The following is an 18885-nucleotide window of genomic DNA, read 5'->3' as shown; positions in this document are numbered from 1 at the left end:
AGTTATTCAGAAAAAAAAAATAATCTGCATCTCTTGTGATACAACTATATAGAACCTTGAAAGAACTGTCAGGGAGAAGACATCGTAACAGTCTAGCCCACATTGGCACTGTTAATTGTAATGACTCAGAGCCTTTAAGCTGAAGCCCACAAAGAATTAAAACAGCCTTAAGACACTCCAGGAAAATGCTGCTGATCTGTGCAGAGTTCCAACTGTTGTAACAGTTGCTCTAAATTCAGAATCCCTGTTTCGAAAAGGTCACCTCACTTGACTATCTTCACCTGAGGGTGGTAAATCCTTTTCTGTCAGATACCACAGGCTGGCAGTGCTGCCGCAGGCTGGTGCAAAGCCAGCCTGCCAGCAGGGAAGCAAAGCCGGCCTTAACAAGCAATACTGTCATTCATGTACTTGCAGCTGATTTGAAGCAAGAATCTGAAATGAATATTCTTGACAAGTGAACCTAGTAATGGATTTCAAGGATTAGATTGAATCTAGCAGAGGAGAACATCCCAACTCTGAAGACTTCAAATTTTAAATTTCATACTGTTCCCTATATCTTGAACTAAAGCTATTCTTCTATCACTTCACACATGGGAAGCACATAATTACAACCCCAAATTTCAGAAAACTGTCAATACAGTGAATACTCTGCACTACATGCATATAAACATACATACATATTTATAGAGATATATACTTTTCATATAAAGACTGATGTGTCTTCATAAATCTAAAGTCAACCTCACAACTTTATTTCATTCTTCCATCTGGGTGGTGGGTCCTTAATTGGCCACACTGCAGCCACACCCATTTGTTTCTGGCTTCCCAAGGCAAGCACACCAAACAGCTCTTCCCAGAGAAAATGTTAAGTGTAGCTGAAAGGCAGTTCAGTATAGACTCTGCTCCCTACAAACACCATAGGTGGGACAGTGCCCAATTTGGAGGACTGGCCTGGACAGACAGAACCAGTGCCATCCCAACCACCCCCACTGTGTCCCCATGACCCCTTCCATCTCTCCTCAAAGCATGCCCCATGCGCCCACTTTGCAAAGATTAAATAAGCTGCATATTGGAAAAGTACAGAGCAGCAGTCTTACTTTAGTAATTTTAACATTAAAATGTCAAAAAAATGCTGAGGGACACACAGTCCTCAGGGGACTTGGGAATATTTGATTTGAGGCTTCTCAGTTGTCTTTGTTTCACTTGAGGTCAGTAATCCGCTCACACACCAAGATACCACAGTTTGCTGCTGTAGACTATCCCTTTGGTACCAAACAACATTGCTATAAATGCTTTAAATTTAAAACAGGCAGCGACCAGAACCCTGCCGCAGTGCAACATGCACATTATGCAGCAGCAGCAGCAGTAGTGGCAGCATGCTGTTGCTGAGTCTCAACTAATGATTGCTGGATCACATCAAGACCAGCACTGACCACACAGTTTGGTCAGAGAGCACACGTGGAGCTGCCAAGCCAGCGATCAATGTGTGCGTAGTGAACTACAGAGGTCTGAGGGCAAGTAACCTCACAGAAATACATGCTGTGAGCATTCACACCATCTGATCTGCAAACTGGATCAGATCTGCTGGTTTGTTGGCAAAGGTGCTCAGACGATGTGGTTGGGATCAAGCCTCTATCAGCTGGCCAAAAGCTGTGTACCACAGGCCCACTGGCAGCAGGCAGGCAGTGGCTCTCAGAGCGGCCCACAGCGAGGCCTCCCGCTGCACGGCCAGAAAAGTATCTCCAGAACAATTCCCTGCCCGCTGGGCGGCCTCGGCAGCTCCCTAGGGACCGCTGAAGCCACGCGGCTGCTCAGGGGCGTTTCACGACGGGAGCCGCGGCACAGCTGCGGGTAAAAGCCTCGCTGCGCCAGCCTGGCCCGCTGAGGCAGCGCCGGTACTACACCAGGCGGCAGGCGCGCCCCAGCACCGGGGAGCGAGGACCGGCGCGGTAACTGCCCGATTAGGCCACAGCGGGGCGGCCCGGAGCCGCCCGCCCGCCTTCCCCGCCCAGGGCGGTGCCGCTGCCCTCAGCCCGCCGCGCCTCGGGGGGCGGCAGACGAAAGCGGAAGTACGCCGCTAGCGCGGCCCCGTTCCTCCCCGCCCGTTGTCGCGACTTCCGGTGGCCGCTCTAGCCGGCGCCGCGTCTATGCCCGCGGCGCTGGGGAATGTTTATTGTCGCGGGGAGTCGGCCCAGGACCCGGAACGCCGCCGGGCGCCAGCGGCGGGGCGCCTAGCAACCGGCACCCCCTCGCCGCCCCGCCCGCCGCTGCCCGCCCGCCCGCACGGTAACGGCTGCCGCCCGCCGACGGGCCGCGCTCCTCCTCCTCCTCCCCCTCCTCCTCCACGCCAGCGCCTCGAGGGGCCGCGGGTCGGCGGGCCCGGCCCGGCCGCAGCCCCTGCCCTGGGGGACGCGGGTAGTGCCGGGGGTGGGGGGGGCCGTTGGGCCCCTGCGCGCCCCCCGCTCGCCCGCCGTCCCCTTCAGCCTGAGGTGAGGGGGGCGGCGTGGGGCCTCCCCCGCCTCGCCGCGGCCCCTCCGGCTCCTCCCGCCGCGGTGCCGTTCCCCCCTGGGGCGGGCGGTGCGCTCCAGGGGCCGCCGTGCCGGGAAGGGGGACCGAGCGTCCCCGGGGGGCAGTGGCCCGTTCCCCGGCAGCTGCCGAGCCTCCCCCGGGGGGCTGCCTCGCGGCCCAGTCCCGAAGCGGCGTGCTCGTCCCCGGGAGCTTTGTACAGCCCCGTCCCTGCCGCGGCGGCCGGCGCTGCTCCAGGTACCGAAGCGCAGGCACAGCCCAGCGCTGCCGAGCGGCCGGGGAGCGGCGTGGCTGGGCCGCCGCCTTCTTGCGCTTTGTTTCTGCTGTGCTGGCCGCAGAAGTTTTCGGCTGGGGTTAAAGGGGGAGAAAAAAGATACTTATTTGTTAACCTGAGTGGTGTGACACTGGTGCGTGTAGGGCTCTGGGTGAGATTCCCAGCAGCGGGAACAGGAGGAGCGGTGCTGTTTCCTCAGTCGAGATGCGCAGATGGTGAATGTTTGACTGGGAGGGGGACTAGAGCCTTGCCTGTTGTGTTAAAATACTTTGTAACAGCAAAACAGACTTATTTTTCTTACAATGTTTATGAAGTTGTAAGGGCCACCTAACCGGTCAGTTCTGACTTCTGTCATACTTAGAACAATTTTCCATATATCATAAAGACTTAAAGGTTTGTGCTTAATGCTTGGCATTCAGCTGTTACTGGATGGTATAAGGAAAAGATGGCACAAAATTGGATGCAAGTGAATCTTGCTTTAAATATGAATGGAGCTTTTCAATGAGAAAGAGTTGAGGAAAGTGGCCTGTTATGAATTATTTAAATACATTTCCTGGTCTTGTTCTATAAACTGTTTGGCTTTATTCCTGCAGCTGTATTTGTGTTGGAAGACCCCAGCTCCATGGGGGTGCAGTAGGTTTATGGAAGAGATTTGACAGCAGGATTGGGCATTTGTAGTCTACATGCTTATGGTATAGCTGGTCTCATCATTCTATATGTTGGTCTAATTGGACAAATCACTACCTTGACACTGCTTTTATTCTTATTTGGAAATTTTCTTTCTCCAAAATATATTTATTTCGCTCTGTAGGAAATAGTGATGACTGTGCAAATCTTGAAGGGTGAGAATATTAGCTACAACATGGGCTTTTTCTTTAGGGACAAACTAACTTGCCACTAGAGACAACAAAAAGTAAAACCATGCCCCGCTAGCTCAGTGTTTAACTAAGTTAGTTGTTCAGACCAGAGGATTTTTCTATACAGACAAGTAGTAGCTGTTTGCTCTCAGTTCTGGGTAGTCACCTGACACTGTGACTGTATCGTATCAGAGAATTCAAGCGTATTTCAGAGGTCTGTCACTTCCAGCATTTCATATAGACCTGTTTCCTGGGGGGCTGAACACAAATCTTAAAAAAAAAAAAGGCACCTTCAGTGGAAGGATGCAATTGAATCTCCTCACTTGTTCCTGATGGGTTTTATTTTGTGCGTTCTCTGTTCTCATATGGAGATTCCTGTTAACTTCTTCAGAAATGTATTTCAGGCATTAGTTTGACAAATTGTTTACTGGCACAGTAGTGACATACCCCTTCAGCTGGGCTGTTGGAACTGTTTGTGAGGTTGGTCAGTTGGTGAACTGTTTTGGAGCAAGGTTAAAAATAACCAGTAGAAGTTGCTTATACTTAGGCTGCTGGTGGAAAAGGTGTTTATTAAACAGTTCTGACATTAACGTAACCATTGTTAGATAACCCCCATCTACCTTCATAGCTCTTGAGTTTCTTGGATCAAAGGTAGCCAAAAGCTTAAAATAATACTTTGTTTATATACCCTGTCCCAAGTGCCTTTCTTCTCTCTTTGATGATGATGGCGTGGTTGGTTTGTTTTGGAACTTTTTGAAGATTGTAAGATTTCAGTGCAGGGTGTTTGTCTTCATAATTGTTTATATGGTATGTAAAATAGGGTTGTGGGCCTAACAGGGGATGTATGGGTAATTCTTTGTTTAAGAACTTAAGTGCTCATTCCTTCCTCCCAAGTATTTCTTATTCTGGGAATTTCTCTGTTTTCAGTGTAGAATATATTACTTTACAGTGTCAAATATCCTTGAGTTAGCTTTTGTTGTTGGTTTTTTTTTATGTGCATTATCATGCTTTGCCTATCCACTTCCCCCACCTCTTTTTTTTATTTCTTAGGGTAATATTCCAGATGTATCCCTGAAATCTATGTTGAAAAGAAAGAATAAACTTTTAAGTTTTCCTTTTTAAATAAAATACAAACTTTTGCAGAGATATATTTAAGGTTTCTTTCTGTGCCGGGGTAGATTGTGTTACACTGGTGCAAGAGAATTTGAAATCAAATTTGGCTAGTTTCTTGGTGCTGGAGAAAGCTGAATGAAGTACATAATTCAAAAGAAATGCTGCACGTATAGACAAGTAAATGATTTTATTTTCAATTTTAGCCTATTATTTAATTAGCATTAACTGGTAAAATATAATTTTAGAAATGAGATTTAAGCTGCCAGAATTCTAAGGTTCAGATGAGAGAACCTTTGGGCAAAATTAACCAACAAAACCTAAGCTGGGGTCAATAAAATCAACTTAGGCATTTGCAAATGCAGAACTGGGAAGAACCAGATGTTTGGTTTCTACTTAGTCCCTCTGTTCTGCAAGTGTAACTGCATAAATATGGAATAGTAATGGGCTTATATGTAAGGCTGTTGCTTGATCTCAAAACATATTTGTAAAAGCATGGGAGCATTATTTTCCCCATTTTGCAGATAGGAGACAGAAATGGAGAAATTCAGTTTTTTGTGAAATAATGTAATGGGGTCAGGGCTATGCAGCAGGGATACAGTGGTGTGTATCAATAGCACAGAAGACAAGACAAAACTGGGAAAGAGGAGAATCCAAGTGGTTTTTAGGACTTCTGTGTTCCAGCTAACCATGCAACTGGAAAGATGTATAAATAACGACATCTATCTTTCTTCTTTTATATATATATATAATTTTTTAGAGAGAACATTGTTACACTTTTTTTATAAACATGTTCTTCAGATTTTTTTTATATAGTGGATATATTACTATTTTTTAAAAATGTTTATCTTGCTTTTGTTCATATGGTTCCTATTTGGGTTTCTTCGAGACTTTCTAAAGAAAGGTAGCAGGACGTCTTTTCTCTAGATTTTCTTCTTTGTTGTCAGTACAGTGTGTGACATTCAAATGAACACTTAAGGCAGAGAGAGGTTGTAACAGGTTATGTTTACTGCTTGGACAGAAGCATCCAAGTCTAGAAACAGTTTGGTTTAGCTGCTATTTCTAAACCATGCATTGTAAGAGGTTAACATTGTATTTATACACTGAATGGGAATGGATGTATTCAGAATTGTTGACACTTATGATTCAGGTTTTCAAAGAACACAGGTGGTATTTAACAGCAGCAAATAAAGAGTTTTCTCAATATGAATGAGAAACTTGGTGATTAATATTTGAAATGTTCGATATTTGAGTGAAAAGTTTAACATGTTTCTGTTAGATCAAGTAACATTAAAGCAGAAAAAAGGCAGTTTTCAGTATTTTTATGCTGAAGTCAGATACTACTTCTATAACAAATTATGTCCCCTTTTAACTGAATGTCACAAAATAGTCTAGAATATTAGCTACAGTTCAAACGAAATTTCAGATTAAAAAGCACCTCCCTAAATATCTGGGAATTTTCTTTCAGAAACTTTCAGAACTTTCTTGAACTTTCAGAACATGGCTAATGAAAATGGGGACTACTGTAATATTGTATAGTTTTTCTCCCATTAAAATCTACGTGAGTAGATTGTACCTCTAACCAGAATACACCATAATTGCTGAAAACATCCTTACTGACAGCTCCACAGCATATTAATGTTCTTTTTTCCTCTAGATCCCCCTTTAATGATAGATCTCTTCCTTTTAAATTGTATTTTTCTTCTTTCAACCACTTTTTCCTTTGTTCTGAATGAACACATGACTTTTCTCCTTAGATTTGCTTAAGACAAGCCATCAGGGTTTTATGGGGATGTTATTGTACAGTGTTATGGTTTGCTTAGAGGTTAGCAACCTTTCAAGGCCGTTATGCACGACACTGGTATTCTTTCAGAATGTAGAGATTGAGGTTCCCAGTAAACACTTGCTGATAATTGGGCGACGCTTCTGATTGGAGGTATCTTGTTTTCTTACATGGCAATAGTTCCTGGGTTCCAGTAAGTGAACTTGGCGAGAGCCAGGAGTTGGAGCCAGGGTGGAAAACAAATGCCTGTCTGAAGATGCCACAGCTTCCACCTCCTTGCTCTGAGCTGGCCCTGCCTGTATGCATGCCATTCAAAATCTGCATATGTGCTATCTTTGGATATGGTGCCATAAATTACTAACCCAATCTGTAGTAGTCCGTCAAAACCAGATGGGATAAGTCATTTCTAACTTTGAGGATTCATATAATTTTTGGTGTTTAAAAAAAAAAAAAAAAGGATCCGGGAATGCTGATTAGTTACTGTTTGTTCTCATCATTCCCTGCTTCCCTTCCCCCTCCTCCCATCCCACACACACATCCTTTGGTTTTTCTGGTTTTCTCTTGCTGTTTCTTCATCTCTTTTCTGTGTTATCACCCATCTTGCCTTTTCTCACATTGGACAAGCCAACAACTACAGAATAAGTCTTTCAGCCATGAACAATCCGCACAGTAGAAACAGCAACCATCACAGCAGTTGACCCAGTACATCATGCACATCTGCTTTGTAGTTTATTACTTCTCTATTGTCAGTAAGTTGTAGTCAAATATGCACCTTGAGTGAGCTCTGGATTAGAGGCTATGGCATGATGTTTCATCACAGTTAGATGAAAATACTGGTAATGTTAATTTTGTATTTTGAAGATTTCTGATACAGAATGTAAGGCCAAAACATATAAAGTGATATAAATGTGTTACCGTGTGTTAGATATGTATATGGTAGTTCTCGATGCATGGTCTTCTGCTTCTTCCATGGCAGTGACCATGTAAAGCATTTCATATATTTGACTATTTCTCTTTGCTTTTGCTCTTTGCTTTCTGTTGTGTTCATTTTGGATGAAATACTGCTAAAATTTTAGATGAATGGATAGAGGCAATATTATCTCAATCTCAGGCTGTATTCTACTTAAGCTACTTCTGGAGTTAAATGTAAGATTTTTACATTCTTCTACAAAGAAAAATTCCGTAGTGACCTACAGTATTTTGATGTAAATCCTTTTCACTATATACCAGTGTTCTTGCTCTTTTCCCCTCTCCCCAAATGCTTCACCTGAGACTTGAAATGTCTGCTGTCTTGGCTTTGGTATGCTCCCAGAAGAGATGTCAGGGAGTTTCAGGCTGGGTTGAGCGGTAGCCCAACTCCCCCCGTCTTATAATCCTCCTCCCCCTCTTGAAGTGTGTGTTAGGAATGTCACCTTCACAGTGCACAGGCAGATTGGATGCTTCCTGGCTGCCTTAGTTTGCTGCGCGGGCATGGGGTGGGCATCCTGTGCCTTCAGTTACTCATGCTTTTCCTCAGCAACACTCAATTTTATTCTGAATGTAGAATTTGTTCGTTCTCTGCAGTTCCTGTGGGCAGTGCAGAAGGGGGTGAGAGGCCACTGCGACTCAGCCCAGGCTGTTGCTGCCACCAGGACATTCTGTATAGTTTCTGTTATGGTATTATACTGGGAGAGATAGGCCAAGAGTGCTGGATGAAGATGGGAAAGCTGTAGTAGCAGGCTGTCTACAGGCTGCAGTTTGTGTAACCTGTGTTAGTTCGGAGTTATTCAGCAGGCTCGTCCATTCCAACAGAAATGTGAAGCTGTTCAGAATTATCAACTTCAGCAGTCAGAGAAGTGCTTTTTCCTGAGGTGTCTAATGACATCCTCAAATGAGCTGAGGAAAGATTATCCACTGGGGCTATGGAAGAAGTTTCAGTAATCTTTACTGTGTCCTAATATAGTCGGTAGAGAGTTGTAACATATTTAACTGGCATATATATTACACATATATACATATGTGCATGTGTGTATATACACTATTTCTGTTAAGTCTGGCAGCATGTCTTCAAACAAGTAACGTATTTTCTAGCATACAGGATGCAGACACTCCCCCTCCCCACACAAAGTTAACTTAAATGAGTCAGAGTGTAGTCACTTCTGCTTCTTGTCTCATTTAAGGGCCGGATGTATACAGTGGTATTAATAGGCAATTTTCTGCTGGTATGTTTAATTTTGTTATTTTTGTTTCTCAGGATGTGATCTTCATGGTGAGCTGGTGGGAAATTGAGTTGTAAATCACCCCAATGGATGCAGACAGTGATGTTGCATTGGACATTTTAATCACAAATGTAGTGTGTGTTTTTAGAACAAGATGTCATTTAAACTTGAGGAAGATCGCATTAGAAGGAGCAAATGTGATATACAAGCGTGATGTTGGGGTAAGAGATCCAACATACCTCAAATACCTGTTTTTACAAATGTTTCTTAAGCTAGGCATCAATATCTCTGTAGGGTGGATAAAGAAAAGCATAGTTTTATTTCTGTATTTCTGTCTTGACAGGCATTTAGTCTGTCATACACTAAATGCACATTAAGGGGAGTGGGTAAATACTGTCTCAGAAGACTGTAGCTAGTGAGGTGAATATTGGGAATAAGGTATGTGTTGAGACCTCTTACACCTCAGAGTCCATTTTGCCTCTCAAAATTTGATGGTTTTGTCAAGAAAATATATCCTGATAAGGAGTCAGTAATGTGGGAGTCACTGTAATAAAAAATTAGCGCAATGCTCATGGCTTGCAGCTTTTTATTCAGAAGAAAATACCTTCATTTAATCAATTTTGTGAACACTGAATCACTAGCTGCGATATTCCATGCTTATTTTGATCTTCTTGGGAGCTAGGGTTTTTTTAATTACTGAAAGAGATGAAGGAACAATTCAAGGCTATCAAAAAGAAAGAATTAGTGTAACAGTCAGCTTGTCTATAGCAGTTGATTTTTTTTTTTCCCCCAGTATGAAACTAACTACCACTAATTCCCAATATTACACTTCTATTTCTCTTTTTAGAAAGTATTAATGAAGCTTAGGAAACCTAGGATTACGGCCACAATTTGGTCCTCAGGAAAAGTTATTTGCACAGGAGCCACAAGGTGAGTTCATGAAGATTCTTTCTCTAGCTCTAAGTTCTTGTGTATTTTAAAATACAATGTTGTAAATTAAGATGGCAAGAGGCAGTATTTGCCACTATTAAGATTCACTCACACTGTATCACACACAGATCTTTGCCAAGCTGTGTATCTGGGAGGAAGTTTTCTCTGTGAAGTGGCTATTTCAGTCTGAGTTGAAATCTTAAGCAACATTAGCTCAGCCTTATGGGAGAGAAACAGAGAAGACTACTTTATGAAGAAAATCCTAGAGATTTCGTTTGAGAGCTCTTCAAGATTTCTGTGCTTTTAGCCAGAACTTGAAACTTGGGAAGGAATGACCTTTTTTGAGGGATATCTCTTGTTCTTTCACAAAAACCCACCTGAATTTGATCAAGTTGTGCGATGTTGAGGGAGTGGAAAGAAGCAAAAGCAGACTATCAGCTCGGGTACATCTGAGACTCACTAAACTCAACAGCTAAATTCCTTTAAGATATGTTTGTATTGTGGAGTAAGGATAAGGTACAACAGTAATTTTGCATACTTTCTGTATGGGAGATGATTGTTCAGTATGTTAAATCCAGGCTACCCGTGATCGTATTTGTATTGTAAGGGTATTTAGTATAATCTAATACATCTCCCACTTCAGGTGGAGCCAAGTGCCAAGATATGCTTTAAATGGGGCATAAAGGACTCCCATTTGAATATCTAGATAGTTAAAATGTAGCATGTACAGTAGGATAAAATGAAGACTGTTCATGTGATCACGGTTCATGTACTACATGATACAACTGTTCATTTTGTAGTCTAAGGTAGCTATTGTGGTATGTGTGCACTCAGATATATGCTTCATTTCTTTTAATGCTAGATTCTTTTCTTTCTCTATAGTGAAGAAGAAGCTAAATTTGGTGCCAGACGATTAGCTCGTAGTCTACAGAAACTAGGTTTTCAGGTAATTCTAATGAAAAAGAGCTTGTATGACTCAAGCAATGCTGGTAGACCACTTTTCAGAAAGAAACAAAAATGAGGGAATGTAACAATTTAGCAGTGAACATGTTTTCACTTTGTTGTGACCTGACAGACTTCCCACTCCTGTTGTGACCCAATGATAGACTTCCTGCCCACTACTCAGAGTGGGGAATCTGGTTCACCAGTTATGGGCCTGAGTGGTACAAACAAACACTAGGACTCACAGTGTGATTAATATGATTACTTTAATAAACACCATAAACCAGTGCTCACAAGCAAACCACTACCACTCAATATAATGGAGGCAGTGATCATATGTTGATCACCCTTGATAGTATTATAATAAGCAACACACAGAAAGGTAGGAAAAATAGACTACAGAGTTGATTAAAACATCATAGTAAGCTACAAGTGGAAGAAAGTAAATAAGACATATGACCTGCTCAGGGAAGGCACAGTGTGATGATGGTAGGGAATCTCAGGCCAGCTGAGGGGGAGTTCCATCAAGCGCGCTCTGAGTCAAGATTTTATACCCTTGCAGTCATGTAGGCTTTTTGTATGGATAATTTTGATAAGCAAGCCTTTTTTATCAACTTAGACACAACATGAGGTACTACAACACTGGATGTGTGCTCCCCCTGAGCTGGTAGACTGTTTTTATCTCTGGGGTTTGTTCCCTTTGAGGCGGAGGGTGCAAGCAAGGCAGTGTTATCACATATGCACACTAGAGATCAAGAGCCTCAGAAAGGAGAAACTACCCAGCTTACATCCGATCGCGCTGCTCTGTTATAGCTTCAATGGCAATTTCCCTTCTTCAGTACACTTCTTGTTTTTTCCAAACATCAGCCTGAACCTCACATACTGGGATGCCCTTTTTGTGTCAGCATACATTTTCCAGATGCTGGTTAAAGACAAGCAGTTTTATTTTGTGGATTTCAGTTCCATTTGGTGCCCTAGAGTAATGCTTCTTCACTGGCTAATGAACAACAAAATTTGTTTAATAGATTAACCACTCACAGATGGAATAGATAGAATTGGATAGAATTTACAATATCTTGAAAGATTTATTTGGAGGGAGTGCTGAAGAATATAAGCCTGTCATTTGAACATAATTTTCCCTCATTTCTGATGGAATAACAGATATGAGCTCATCTTGTTAAGGGCAGATTTGAGGTTCTTTAATTGGAAGAGGGGAGAAAAAGCACTTCTGTGCTGTCAGGTTGCACAGCAGGAAATAAGCCAAATAAAATACTTGTGACGTGACACCCTTCTGTTTTCTGGGTTTGGGTTAACGTTACCAGTCAAAAACACCACTTGCATTTCATAGCAGTGAAACAACAAAGTGAATGGCTTAAAATGACACATTTTAATAATCTAAAACTTCCTGGTAGTCAGTTGCGCTGTTTACCCACAGACAATTAGACACAGTGGCTGTCCTTTGGCAGAGAGAGGCTCCCTTTGATTGTAGTACATAAAGGCAGTGGTGACAGACGATGTCAGTAATGCTGCATCAGACCCAAGCAGAAGTTAGACACGCTTACTGTTACAAATGCATACATTAGACCCAGCCTCTTAAAGTTGGAATGGAACATTAAATTAGTGAGGTGAACAGTGCTTCCAGGGGGAATGCACCAAGTTTTATAAGCAATTTTAAGTGCAGTGTATTTTCAAGATTAAATCGATAGTTGACTTTTTATAAGGATAAGTTGTTTCTACTGGCAAGTCCTTCTAAAAAGTATTGATTGAGGAACGGGCATTTTAAGCTTAGGCAACCTTGGTAAATGAACAAAAGTTTCTTCAGTGATGCTGGCAACACTGACTTCTCAGCAGTGCATTTGTTTGTTTAGGAATTGTCTGTTGACTATTTTATTGTCATCTAGAATGGCTGTGGTAAAAAATAACTGAAAGCCAGTAGTTTGAGCTGGGTTTTGGAAAGTAACAGAGTAGACGAACAGCTTGCCATACTGGCCAATGGAGATTTGAAACAAAGCCATTTTCACTTTTATTCATATGCTTCGCTTTAATAAAAATGGTGTATAATGACAAGGCATTAAAGAAGCTTTCAGGTTGTGTAAGATTTTTGTAACAATTAATTTTAAGCTTTTTCTCTGTTTATTTTGGTGTTCAATGAGCTGCTTAATTTAGTTGATTTTCAGTTTGGAGGTGTTTAGTACAGCAATGTGAGTCGTTTCTGTGTCTCATTCTTAAACTGTATTATAACCATATAATACAACAGTGAAGTACCTAGTTCAATGGTTACCGTACCATAGAAGGATAAAGCAAGAGATTGAGTCCATTAAGCATTGTTTAGATTCCTATAAGAAATGCATCAGTCAGAAGGGGTTTTTTTTGAAATCTCATCAAAATATTCTGATTAGTATTCTTCTAAATTTATTTTTGCTACCCATATATCTGCCTTGCTGGAAACTGAATTTCTAATATCTCTTTTCCTCTCTTTTGAAAAGGTTATTTTCACAGATTTTAAAGTTGTGAATGTTTTAGCAGTGTGTAACATGCCCTTTGAGATCAGATTGCCAGAATTTACGAAGAATAACAGACCTCATGCGAGGTACGGTGGGATTTTTAAAGAATTGTTGTCTTTGTATGCTTCTTAAGCTTTTCTTTTCCAGTTTTAGATCTATCTTTTTTACCTTTTATTTTGTTTTCTAGTTATGAACCAGAACTTCATCCTGCCGTGTGTTACAGAATAAAAACTCTCAGAGCTACCTTACAGATTTTTTCCACAGGCAGTATCACAGTTACAGGTATTTTGATGTCAAAAATAAATACTTAACTTGTTGGGAATATTTAACTTCAGGGCTAGTAGGTTTAGGAAAGGAAGACATTTAAAACAGTCAGAAGATACATTGAAGGCATTTTGTTTCCCAGTGCTAGCATCTAGTTTGTTTTTTAGTGGAAGAGCCAGAAGAGTTGTAGAGGAAGTGTTACTATTGGTAGGCTCAAAAATTACTTTGATTGAATGTATGTAGTCTATTTTTTTTATAAAACCAGAATTGAGATAGGACTAGAGAATGCAGGTATTATTTGCCTAAATATTTTAATTTTCTTCCTTTTTTTCATCTTCATAGTGTTGTGAACTACACTGCACGTAGCATTAACATCCCTTTCATAAATACTTGCTTCCAAACTGGAGATTTATGGAAATGTATAGGATAGGATAGCATTTTGTCATAACTGAAGTTGACCAATACTTGCAGTTCTTGAGACTTGTGTTCTCTTCTGTTAAAGCTCAACTGAGAGAGAACCACCACCTGAATCACAGGCATCAGTGATTTTTCCGATCTAATCAGAGATGTCATTGTCCTGGGTCTTGGAGACGCCATGCTATGTTTTTTCCTCTTTTGCTAATTTTTATTTTCCATTTTTTGTTATGTTTGCTTGTGAGGTGTCCACCACAGGTTTCCAAATGCGAGAAGCCAGGTTTTTGAGAGCATACTTGTTAAAATGACACAGAACTAAAACCATCACTTTATATCACATAAGCGGGAATTGTCTTGCAGTTGTTAGAGCTCAGCTACTGATTCTGAAGTTGGGTAGGGATTTTAACTTCCAGATCTTCCTTAATTAACAAATACCTAGGTTTTATGGGGAACATTTTTCACAAAATATCAGAAGTGTTTTTTAAAGAAGACAAACTCCATGTTTGGTAATCTGAAAATATAGGGCTAAAAAGGATTTCAAGATAACAGTAAATGTTCTGAACAGAGCAACTGGTCTAGCCAAAACTGGAAACTAAATTTAAAATACGTAAGAAGCTTGAGCATCACTGCAGTAATAAAAGGCTTTCAGTGTGTCTTGCCATCCTCCTAACAAGATTTAGCCTTCCTGTAAGATTATTATTACTCTGTAAAGGGGACAAAATCACTTTCATATTTACAGAATTGCTCATTCTAATATTAAGGCAAATATGGTAAACATCAAAGTTTTACTTCCTTCTGATCTACTTGTTAGAGTGAGTTTGAAATATCTCAGTTGGGTTTTAAGGCTTCTGTTTTGCCTAGGCCTGCCTTCTAGGGGAAAAAATGTGCACGGTCTTACCCTTCTTGTTCTAAAAATGTTTTAAATTACTTTTCAGCCTTGCTGTACTCCCTCTCAAGTGCATTCAGATGAGCTTCCTTTTGACCATTCATGTTTCTGTAGTCATAGTATTTGTCATGCCACTAACTCTTGAGATACATAATTAGAAATGCTATTAAAAAAAACAGGAACGTGGGTTTTTTAATGGAACAAGTATAAAAATATTTAAGAGTTACATTAAAAAAAGAAAAGAAAAAGAAATTATATGTAATAAGTAGTATTAATTTTTCCTCTAAAATGAGTGATGAGAGGGTTGTTTTGGGATTTCATTTTGGTTTGGTGGGGTTTTTTTTCCTTCTCTTACCCTCCCTGCAATGACGATCCAGTTTTTACATGTCTTAAAACCTAGAGAGTAGCTTTTTTTTTTTTTACAAGAACTGTTTGCCTACTCCTGCAGCCACTTTCTGATGGCTTCCTCTATAAATTGCATTTCTATAATAGCAAACAAATTTAAGGAAGGTGCAGTATCTGCCCAGAAGGCAGGTAACCATTCACCAGGCTTGTTTTAGGTGAGTGCTTAACTTGAGAAGTTTGAAAATACAGAAAGAATCCTATTCCATTCCATTTTCTTTCTGACTGAGCATGTAAATTTAGACAATATTTCCATAATTACTTAGATAAGTAAGTTCTGACTTGTTATTCATGATTTTGGGGAACCATTTTGAACAGTTCTCAATACTTGGAAGAAACTTTTGAAGTCTAAAACGAGGTTAAAAAACCCTGAGTTCACAATCATCAAAGCACATGAGAAATTGCTGATTTCATTCATCAGCATCACCAGACTTCTGTCCAGAATGGATTTCTTCTGGCTGTTACTGCTTGCTTATTTGCAGTTGTAATTGTTCATTGCATTATGATCTAGTACTGTTGGAAAGCATCACTAGCTCATTTTTCTTCTTTCCCCAAATGCTCATAGATCATGATAGTTAATCTTCATATGCTTCATCCTGAGACAGTAACCATTTCCTGGCTTGCAGGTTTTGACCTGAGATCAGTGGTGGGGCTGTTTGCAAAATCCAGGAAGTAATAGACCATAATTTTCAAATATAAACTTGCTTGAAACATGCGTGGGTTAAATCCAGTATTATGTAGTGGTAGTTTTTGTTGGTAGTTTTTTAAAACAAGAGATAAAAGTGGCTAGGCTTGGAGTAATACAAATTCCTAGAAGACTAGCATAAGTAAAATAATTTCTTTTGCCTTTGCTGCCTTCTCTGGGCTGCTTAAGCCAGTAAATCAAAAAAGCTATTACAAAATTAAATGACAGTATTATTTGTAGTCCAGCCATTGACCATTGTAGAACATCTTGCAGATTTCATGTGAGACTCTCTTCTAAGTGAAAGCGGTCAGAGGAACACCACATTAAATTGGGAGAAATGAGGGAGAAATTATTGTTGACTACAGTATAAGGTTGTGGTAATTAAAAATATCAAGGCTATTTTACAGATATTATGATTGTTTTAATTTCTGATTCCCTGACTTTTCTCTCCCTACTGCTTTGTTGTTTTTTTTTTAAATATGTCTCAGGGCCAAACGTAAAGGCTGTTGCCAGTGCTGTGGAACAGATTTACCCATTCGTGTTTGAAAGCAGGAAATAAATTTTATAAATCACCACTTGATGGTTAGGTTCCCTAACCAAGCACCTTTAAAGACTGCTGCACATTGGACTAAAAGCAAAAAGGAAAACTGGACCAACCATAGCAGGGGAATACAGACTCTTTTACTTGCTCGTGGCCACAGTATAAACTCCAGTTCTTTTGGATTTTACTCTTAACAGTGCTGTATTGTAAAAACGGAAGTTTACAAGATATGAAATTGCTGCTTTTAAAAAGACATTCTATTTATTTTTGCAGTAATTTCTGTGTATTCATAAGCAAAGCTGTCACGATGTGCACTACCTTTAAAACATAATTTTTTTTTTTTTTTTTAGTTTGAGCTTGTGTTTTATTTGTGAATAGTCTTTTACATTTTTGTATGCTGAATATTGGGCACCAAAGAAGCTGTAAAAGTTACCTTTTTCACCTGATGAATGTGCACAAATAAAAGTTTGGAAAATATTTCTCTTCATACCTGTTCTGTTATATTCCTTTCCCTTTTTCTATTACAGTTAAAATTGTATAGTTGCAAATTAATTTGAAACAATGTAAGAATAGTCTTTTGCTGATACCTTCTGTTTCTATTTGTAGTATGTGTAAAACATTGTGCGTGGGTTAGATTGAAATCTATAGTAGTTACGTATGTTTATCCGAGGATGAAATTTGGTTTGTTCCCTTAATTACATGCCAGACTTCAAGTATTTTCTTGCTGTTACATGAAGAAAAGACATTTCTAAATATAAAGTTCTACAGCAAGTGTTTTCCTGTAGATGATGGGGAAATCTTATCAACTAAAGAAGCTACTGTAGAAATACCAACTGCCTTGTCCAGCGACTGGATGCAAAAGGAGAAAAATTACTATGTGAGCTTCGATTTTCAGGAAAGTTGTGTTGTGCTTCAACTCAAGAAGATGGTATGGTCACGCTAATCCAGCCCCAGGCTATTGCTGAATGATTAACACAGACCTTTTCTACACTCTTCTTACTGTATAACATTTTCATGACAGGAGCTGCCAACAAGCAATGAAGCTTGATTCTGGCATGTATTGTTATTGGTGTTAATCTTGGACTTGGAAGCCAGTAGATGTTTCTCTCAATAAGTGCACATTTGAAGCAGAAGAGAGGTGAATGCTTAAAAGTAACTGCAAATGCTACTTTTTAAAAAGACACAATAAATATGTATAAATGTATGTATGTCTTTTTTCCCTATCTCACTGAAGAGAAATGTAACACTGCTGTTGTGTGCTGCAGGTAATATACAGTCTTGGTGCTACAAATAGAAAACCATGAGCTGTTATTGTACCAGAAGTCACAGCTGTGAAAGAAAGGTGGAAGAACATCCTGAAGAAGTAAATACCTAGCATAATGTATTTAATCTGGCTGAGGGGATGGTATAGAAATGGGGGCCGTCTGTAGTGACTTCATGCAGAAATTATGGAAGGGAAGGAATAGCATGGGAAATGCTCAACCAAACCCCTCAGAACAAAAAGAAAGAAGCAATAATTTGCTTTAAGTGATATATTCGTAAAAGCCCTTTTAAGCTCAGTGTAGGCAGGAAAGAGAGGACTTGTAACTGTGAAATTACTAAGCTGAGTCCAGCAGTCATGGAGTTCATGATAAAGAGCAGAGAAGGAGATGCTTGCTATATGCAAGCTTTCCAGTTTGCATAGAAGATAATATGGACTCCAGCACTTCTGACACTAATGAGGATTTTGTGAAAACTTATAGGGAACAATGACCAAACCACCATTAGGGAACACTAGTGTATTACTACAATTTAAAAAAGAAAAAGCAGAAGGTATTGTAACAATGAACAACATTATAATGGGTTTTCCAGGACCGAAGTGTAGTCCTTAGCTGACAGATGAGGATTTGGCCATTATAACTATAGTAGCTGTCTTAAATTAGGCTTGCCTCTTTTTCTTTTGATCAAATTGCAAAGCACTTGACTGCTACCAGTGAAATTCTGGTACTTTTATGAAGCATATGTGTCTCCTAAATTTATCTATGGAGAAAGAGGAAAGTTTTGCTTTTTTGTTAACACTGTCATGCAGTATGAAATCTGCCTGTTAGAACAAAAATGGAAGGTAATAATAGGCTGCAATGTGCTAAAATGGGAACTGTTCCTTTTGAAGTGCGGCTTAGACCCATGCTAGTGGTTTGAGGCCTTTGTAACAATCCATAAGGGAGCCAAAAAGCACGCTACTAAACTTGTGGGGTAGTACTGAGAATAATAGCAAGTAAAAGATCCCTTGAAATGTGTGCTTACCTATGCTTCTAGCTCCAACGGAGCCTCAAACTGTTTATGACAAATATGCTTTAAAACCTGTGATGATGAAGGGCACTGGGCAGTGCGCTTACACTCGGGGATATCGTGCTATTTCCAATCGCTGCTTTAAATCAGCAGGTCCTCACCTCAGTCTGCAGTAAGTCTTGCTGCTGCTTATTTCTCCATGTGTACATACACACACCCCTTCCCCTTCTTCACAAGTTGGTCTTTATTTCCTTTGCCATATCGTGCTGCCTCCCCCTAGGCTCTCGCTATTGACTCCTGC

General features: G+C 40.4%; 1 protein-coding gene across 3 annotated transcripts; it reads left to right on the top strand.

Annotated features, from left to right (window-relative positions):
* Nucleotides 1-2094: 2094 nt before the first annotated feature.
* TBPL1 (TATA-box binding protein like 1) lies at nt 2095-17520 on the top strand. Of its 3 annotated transcripts, none has more exons than XM_055713069.1 (7): nt 2095-2286; nt 8784-8969; nt 9596-9678; nt 10561-10624; nt 13107-13210; nt 13312-13406; nt 13891-17520. In XM_055713069.1, the coding sequence occupies exons 2-7, from the start codon at nt 8835-8837 to the stop codon at nt 13932-13934; spliced, it is 525 nt and encodes a 174-aa protein (XP_055569044.1). In that variant the 5' UTR covers nt 2095-2286; nt 8784-8834; the 3' UTR covers nt 13935-17520. The 3 variants fall into 3 exon arrangements, with proteins under 3 accessions (XP_055569044.1, XP_055569042.1, XP_055569043.1); XM_055713067.1 differs by having other exon boundaries at nt 2098-2286; nt 16264-17520; XM_055713068.1 differs by lacking the exon at nt 2095-2286 and adding an exon at nt 2355-2489 and having other exon boundaries at nt 16264-17520.
* The last annotated feature ends 1365 nt before the right edge of the window (nt 17521-18885 follow it).

The sequence above is a fragment of the Falco cherrug genome, chromosome 6 (genome assembly GCF_023634085.1).
Source record: "Falco cherrug isolate bFalChe1 chromosome 6, bFalChe1.pri, whole genome shotgun sequence".
In the NCBI taxonomy this organism is placed as follows: Eukaryota; Metazoa; Chordata; class Aves; order Falconiformes; family Falconidae; genus Falco; species Falco cherrug.
Note: the sequence above shows the minus strand (reverse complement) of the source record. Positions and strands in the feature narration are given on the sequence as shown.

Coding starts and splice junctions, on each gene's coding strand:
- TBPL1 (XM_055713067.1), top strand. CDS start 8,835: ATGGATGCAGACAGTGATGTTGCATTGGACATTTTAATCACAAATGTA. Junction 8,970..9,595: donor TATACAAGCGTGATGTTGGG/GTAAGAGATCCA, acceptor TTCTCTTTTTAG/AAAGTATTAATGAAGCTTAG. Junction 10,625..13,106: donor TACAGAAACTAGGTTTTCAG/GTAATTCTAATG, acceptor TCTTTTGAAAAG/GTTATTTTCACAGATTTTAA.